We start from the raw sequence: 7278 nt of genomic DNA, 5'->3' as shown, positions 1-7278 counted from the left end.
TAGAGGGGTTTCCCCAGCTGTCCTCAAAGGCAGCTTTTTGGTGCTTCATTCCCACCAACCTTTGCTCCTTTGTTAGGCCTTTTCCCTGTGCACCTTGCCGTGAAGTGCAAGAACCCGGCCTGTATCGAGCTGCTTGTCGAGAAGGGAGCGGATGTGAACGCAGCCGAGCGGCAGAGCGGCCGGAGCCCTTTGCATCTTGCTGTGGAGATGGAGAACCTTAACCTGGCGACGTACCTGTTGAAGAAGGTATGCGGGGTTTGGCTGTGTGCAGAAATGGCTTCCCCATCCTCCTTCACATATGTGGGAAGGGGTGACTCTTTTCTGAGAGCGCTTGCCAGCCTTTAATTCCGTGCTCTTTCTCTGTCCAGCTGGGAGCTGATGTGAATGCCCAGACGTCAGCTGGCAATACGCCTCTTCACCTGGCAGCAGGCATGGGATCCCCCATCCTTACCAGGATGCTGATCAAAGCAGGTAAATCTTCTCTCCAGTGTCCCTGGGACTCAGTAGAGCTCAAGGATTCCTCTTGGAGCTGGTGGGCTGCCCACTTTCTATTCTCACCCTTCTGGTTTAAGAAGAGCTGGAACTTTGCATTGACTGAAAGTCATCTGACTTTCCTACTAGGTATTTATTTCCACTTGATGCCAGACACTTGTTTCCACTCATAGTTAAAGGTAAAGGTACCCCTGAACATTTGGTCCAGTCGTGGACGACTCTGGAGTAGCTGCTCTCATCTTGCTCTATAGGCCGAGGGAGCCGGCATTTGTCCACAGACAGCTTCTGGGTCATGTGGCCAGCATGACTAAGCTGCTTCTGGCGAACCAGAGCAGCGCACGGAAATGCCATTTACCTTCCCGCCGGAGCGGTACCTATTTACCTACTTGCACTTGACGTGCTTTTGAACTGCTAGGTTGGCAGGAGCAGGGACCGAGCAACGGGAGCTCACCCCGTCGCGGGGATTTGAACCGCCGACCTTCTGATCGGCAAGCCCTAGGCTCTGTGGTTTAGACCCTATAGTTAAAAGGTAAAGGTAAAGGTACCCCTGCCCGCACAGGCCAGTCTTGACAGACTCTGGGGTTGTGCGCCCATCTCACTTAAGAGGCCAGGGGCCAGCGCTGTCCGGAGACACTTCCGGGTCACGTGGCCAGCGTGACATCGCAGCTCTGGCGAGCCAGAGCCGCACACGGAAACGCCGTTTACCTTCCCGCTGGTAAGCGGTCCCTATTTATCTACTTGCACCCGGACCCTATAGTTACTTAACAGCAAATAACCCTCCTCTTGCTTTGCATATCACTTGTATTAAATGCTTCCCAAAACAGCAAACACTTGATGGTCCATCGAGAAGATGACCTGGGTCATCTGCACCCAGAACTTTACTCACTCAAGAGGGAGCAGTTCTTACTGGGATAGGAGGTGGGGATCTTGGGACCCATTCCATTCCTCAGGAGAGGACTCTGTGCTCAGTTGCTCAGTTATAAGGTCTCTCTCTCTCTTTGTCATGCCCACTTATTTTTGGGTGCAGTCTAGACAGCAAATGTTGCATTAGTTGGACTGGGGTGGGGGAGAATAAGCTATGTAGTTGATTTCAAATGGAAGATGACATTGAATAAATATCCCAGACTTTTAAAAGTTTGGGGGAAGGAGAGGGTGGGCAACAAACTGGTCCAGAGAAAGATTGGAATTCAGCACTGACAAGCAGAAATGCTTGGGCTAATGGGACAATCTCATCTCCTACCCATGCGCTGTTCTGGGGGCGTTCCTGTGCCTCCAGTGGATTTGGGGAAAGAGATGGGGGAACGCCTGTTGCACTAGTGGGGAGTCCTTGCACTGGCTTCCAGTAGCAGAAAGGGTTTGTTGAACCTGGCCCTAAAATTCCAGAACAAGGTGCAGATCAGTCACAAAGGGAGCTGCCCGATAAACCCCCTGATATACCGTGTCCTGTTTGAAGCATTATGCTAGCTGAACTCCCTGTTGAACTCCCCAGGGGCAGATGTCCTGTGTGAGAACGACGAGCCCATCTCGGCCCCCTCGTCTAACCCAGGCAGCGACGTGGAGTTGGAACAGGAAGAGGAGGAGGAATGGGTCATGGAGCTGGGAGAGGCCCTGGTGGAGCCGGGTGCAGACAGTGTGCCTGAGCTGAAGAGCAAATGGCCTGAGAAGCAGGGGCGGGGGCACACGCCATTGGACTTGACTTCGAGCCAGAAGGTATGTAAAGTTTTTTTTTGGGGGGGGGGTTTCAGATTGGACCCTTGCTGCAGTAGAGCCATTCCTAGTTGTAACGTATGCAATGTTCTAGGCCAGACTTTCCCAAACTTGGGTCTCCAGCTGAGAGCCAAGGTGGTGTAGTGGTTAAGAGCGGTAGACTCGTAATCTGGTGAACCTGGTTCGATTCCTTGCTCCTCCACATGCAGCTGCTGGGTGATCTTTGGCTAGTCACACTTCTCTGAAGTCTCTCAGCCCCACTCACCTCACAGAGTGTTTCTTGTGGGGGAGGAAGGGAAAGGAGATTGTTAGCTGCTTTGAGACTCCTTAGAGTGGTGATAAAGCGGGGTATCAAATCCAAACTCCTCTTCTTCTTCCATCATCCCCATCTAGCAGTACCAGTGGCCAGGGATGATGGGAGTTGTAGTCCAACAGCAGCTGGGGACCCAGGTTTGGGAAACCCTGTTCTGGACCAGCCTCTTCTGGACCGCAGCTCCCATCATTCCTGGCTGTTGGCTGAGGCTTGTTGTGTTGCCCTCCCAGGTGTTGTGAGCTACATTGTCCACCTCTGGACTATAGAGCGTCCTGCAACTAAGGCAGTTTGGATCATCACCTACCTCTGATCATAGCTATTTGTAGCTCTCTGTGTACCCCTTTGCTCCCCATGTTTTGTGATGGGATGGGCCCCATTCCCATGCACTCAGTAGAAGAAACTCTTTTTTATCTCTCCTGATATAATGTGCTTAGGGGACAGTTAGAGGTAACCAAGGCTTCTTTCCTTCCAGGTGCGGGAGATATTGCAGCAAGCTTTGCTGCAGAACCCAGAAAGGGAGCAGTCTACCAAGACTCCTGCTTCCAGGCAAGGTGAGTGAATGCTTCTGTTCTGCTTGGGGTCCCGCTGAGAAATAAGCCCTGTGCATCATTTCAGATTTGGACTTGGGGGTTTTGGCCATCCATACACATAAAACTCCAACACATATTAAAACATCTTTTCTTTTATGTTACTGACTTCCCATCCCATTTTCCGTGATGTTTTTCTTACCCCCCCCCCTTGCTGAACCCTGTCCTCCCCTCTTATTTAACATAGTCATAACACAATAATCTTTAATTGTTTTGTCGCTCACAGTTCAAAACCTGCTCGCGGATTCGTCCTGTTGTAGTCTTTCTTCAAATAATCTGAAAAGGGCTTTCATTCTTCAAGAAAAACCAATTGTCACTAAGTTCTCTTATTTTAGCTGTTATCTTTGCTGATTCAACCTATTTCATTACTTTACTTATCCATTCTTCTTTAGCGGGGGCCATAGGTGCTGCTTTCCTGGTCGCGTGTGGGGAGGAGGCAGTGGCTTTTGGGGCAGAGACTGGCACCTTTGTGCGGAGAAGCGATCGCCTGTCATCCTCTGTCTCTGATTTCTCCAGGAAGCGTCCTGTCTCTGAATAGCGACACCCTCCAAAATCTAGAGCAGCTTCTGAACCATGACTGCCAAGGGGCAGACTGGGCAGAGCTAGCCAAGAGGCTGGGCCTCTGCAGCCTGGTGGAGACCTACAGAGGGGCAGAGTCTCCCAGCAGAAGACTTCTCCTGAGCTATGAGGTTAGTAGATCCTCCTCTGTCCCTTGCCCTCCCCCTCTCCTCTGTCACCGATTCCTAGCAGGTCCCCTCCGAACCCTCTATGTTTCTCTCTCTTCCCCCCCAGCTTGCCGGCGGCAGCCTCAAAGGTCTGCTGGAAGCGCTTGACTCCATGGGACTGACGGAGGGAGTGAAGCTACTGCAGAGACCAGAGACGTTTGTCAAGCTACAGAGTACAGGTACAGATTTGGAACGTTAGGGCTGGGGTTGCAGAGACAGGAAAACTGCACTGGATAACTTGCTGACGGCTATCTCTGTCTGCCTCTCTCAGAGCTGAAGGAAGATAGCGCCTATGGGAGCCAGTCTGTGGAAGAGGAGCCAGCAGCCCTGCCTGGGAAGCTTCCACCAGCCTCCTCCCTGGAAGTCCCACCTCTCTTGCCTCACAGCCAGCAGGAGCAAGTGCACTGATACGAGAGAAGCCGGAGCTTTGCTGGGGGAAGGGTGATCTCGGACATGTGCCTCTCGGACCCAGGACTCGGGCATCAGGAGCTGGGAAGGCCGTGCAGAGCTCGGCGCAGCTCTGATTTTCAAGGCTGGTCTGCACAATGTAGGAAGGACTCTGTTGCAGTTAGCTCAGCCTGCCTTGCATTCACCAGACCACCAGACGTGGGCGATAGGGATAAGTGGTTGTTTTGTTCTGGTGCCTTTTATCAAATTCTGGTCCAAGCCTGATCAGGACTTTGGGTCTTCTGCTCTTCCTGAGACAACCTTGCTCCCCGGCATCAGCCACGTTACTTGTGATGGGTTAGGTTTCGTTGGACAATGAATGCTATTTACTCCTGAGCTCCTGGACTGCCCCACAAATTGGTCCCCTTTTAGTGCCTTTTTATAGTCCTAGTGATTCAGGTGCCTGCCTTCTCCTTGGGAATTAATGGCTCTACAGAACTGAATTTTCACCTGTGGCTTGGTAATTTGGGGCAGAATCCCCAAAATGCATTCGGACAAAAGAAACCCTACGTTTGACACAACCCTCGTGTCATGTGAAGCAGGGTAACAGCCCTTTCAGAACCTAGTGAACAGATCTGTTGCTTAGTCCTACAATTTAATTTGGATTTGAGCAAACCCTTACGTAATGGCTCATCTTGGAACATTTGTTAACATGCAATTTTAACAATTGACAAAGAATGCCATTCAATGTCAGTAAGCAGTTTCCACAAGTGAAGCAAGAAGGATGTTCTGGCCGTTGGTAGCTGCTGACAGTTGTGCTTCCTAGTCAGAGGTTCAGAGGTGTTTGAGGGGGGAGAGCTCTTGCAATGTTGAGTAGCTAAAACTTTGATTTAAAGATTTGCAGTTAGGAATCCATGCTGGTTTGTTGCGGGGGAGGGGGGTCTTCTGAGCTGAAAATTCCAACCTTGGCTCAGAAAACCACCCCCAGTTCTGTGAAGGGAATAAATGATGCAAATTTGCATGTATCTGTTACTTGGTACACAGCGAAGAGGCCATTTCAGGAGAACTTAGCCCTTTGGATAGAAGAAGGAAACCGGCGCATCAGAGGACAAAAGTATCGAGTGGATGACTGACAAGTTCTGCCACAACCGCACTCCAATTTCTAAGTCTTTGTAGTTTTCAAAAGACTTCTGTCATAGAGAATAGACTTGTGCTTTGCGGATAATTTTTTTAAATAAAAATCCCAGGGTGATTATGTCTGCATCAAAAGTACATTCATCATTGATGCTTTAGCTGAGACTCTTGCATTTGCAGAGGGTTGGACTAGATGACCCTTGGCTCCCTTCCAACTTTACGATTCTATGCTGATTAATGCATTTTTCTAGACCATTTGCCTTCCAGGTGTCCTCCAGATGTTTTGGACTACCTCTCCAATCAACCCCAGTGTGGTCCAAAAGAATCTAGAGAGCATAAGGTTAGTGAATGCTGTTTTAGGCTGTTAAGAAAATGTTCTGTTAGCTTATCACAGGTTGTGTTTATATGTAAGACTAAGTCAAACCATTGTGAGCATGCTGGTTTCAGAGGAGGAGAGTGGAGCTGTTTGCCTCCTCGGTCCATTTTAGCTTAGTGCAACATGGCAGTTTAGCCAAGGTTTTAGTGTGCTGTTTGAACCCAGGTTTGTGGTTGAGCTTTATTTCCCTCTTGACCAGAGCTACTGCTCCAAGGTTTTGTCTAGGCTGCAGATGGTTCTTGAGGAGGAGAGCTTAGGACCCCAGCAAGTGACAGACAAGTGGCTGTTGGGCAGTAAGAATCTGGACTGGTGTGTTGCTGTGGCTTCTGGCAACCAAGAGCAGAGTTCTCTCTTGCAGGGAAGATGCTCAGAAGCCAGCCATTCTTCCAAAGCAGAGTGGTTTATATACGTGCCACTTTTCTGCCAGCCTTGCCTATTAATGTTAGGAAAGATTCACTACCAGAAAAGGGGTAGTTAAATGATCTGGCCCTTTCCAAGTACCTCTCCTCTTCCACATTGCCCTGTATTCCATGCAGAATACAGTAAGCCTTTCGAACTTCTTTTACGAATCATCAGAGTGAAAATTGGAACCGCCATTCTCTACCCCTCCTCCCAAGTTTTCAGAACTTGCTGTAACCTGCAAGTGTTCTCTTCACTGTCTCTACTTCCTTCATTGTGTTCTCTTACTGCTGTTGCTCTACTCTTCAGCTTTTCCTTTTATCCTGCTGTTCGAAACACACCTCTATTTTTGTCTGTTGCTTTATTGTGAACTCGGTATAGACTTTGCTCTAGTTCCTGTCTGATTCTTTTCATTCTTCAGTCTCTAACCTTGATAAACCCCAGGTAGCATCCAGGGAGTTGTACAAGTTGGAAGGCGGCTGGAAAAGCCATTTCCCTCCCACCCTTCTGCAGCTCCTTTTGGGCTGTGTTTCTTGGAGAATGGCAGCAGAGAGAGAGAGAGAGAGAGAGAGAGGGAACTGCCTGCCCCAAATTAGCTGGAGGGCTCTTGGGCCCCAAACCGTATTTCACAGTGCTGGTATTAGCTTTGTAGAATTCTCTTCCTCCCGGTTTTGTCAGTTTCCTTCCTTAACCCTACTGTTGTTGTCACATGCTACATCTGATCCTTTCCCCGCTCCAGCTCAGCCCTTCATGGTGTCTTTCTTCAGGCCCAACCCCCGGTATCTCCATTTTGTTTGTTTGTGTATGCATAGCAACCATGCGTCTTTACTTCTTCTGTTTAGCTTTCTCCAGCCCCTACGGTATTTCACGTGTCCGAATAGTGGTGCGCCTTGTTCCCTGTGGCCATGGCCTTGCTCCAAGTAACTAGTTACCCAGTAGCTGCTTGACCTTTTGCTCCTCTCAGCCATAGTAGGCAGCATGGCCAAATGGTCAGGGATGGTGGCAGTTGGGCATCCCAACCAGAGCTGTGGGGTCCCTACTTTCCACAAGGGTCAGGCAGCTTCCTGCTCCTTATCCAACCCAAGTGTGTTGAAAAACAAAATGGCCGCCCTTCTGCCATGGCAGTGGCCCCCTCTGGCTATCTTTTTTTCAGTTGGG

The 7278-nt window shown here is 49.7% G+C and overlaps 1 protein-coding gene across 2 annotated transcripts in view; it reads left to right on the top strand.

The window, feature by feature from the left end:
• Positions 1–5466, top strand: part of NFKB2 (nuclear factor kappa B subunit 2) — an 89521-nt gene extending 84055 nt beyond the window's left edge. For both annotated transcript variants that reach the window (XM_079975132.1, XM_079975131.1), the window contains 7 exons: positions 77–246; positions 369–471; positions 1982–2202; positions 2985–3063; positions 3616–3788; positions 3892–4003; positions 4096–5466. In XM_079975132.1, coding sequence (XP_079831258.1) covers positions 77–246; positions 369–471; positions 1982–2202; positions 2985–3063; positions 3616–3788; positions 3892–4003; positions 4096–4232 — 995 coding nt within the window. In that variant the 3' untranslated portion in view covers positions 4233–5466. The remainder of the gene's footprint in view (positions 1–76; positions 247–368; positions 472–1981; positions 2203–2984; positions 3064–3615; positions 3789–3891; positions 4004–4095) is intronic.
• Positions 5467–7278: the final 1812 nt, after the last annotated feature.

Source organism: Podarcis cretensis (genome assembly GCF_951804945.1).
Source record: "Podarcis cretensis genome assembly, chromosome: 5".
Classification (NCBI taxonomy): Eukaryota; Metazoa; Chordata; class Lepidosauria; order Squamata; family Lacertidae; genus Podarcis; species Podarcis cretensis.
Note: the sequence above shows the minus strand (reverse complement) of the source record. Positions and strands in the feature narration are given on the sequence as shown.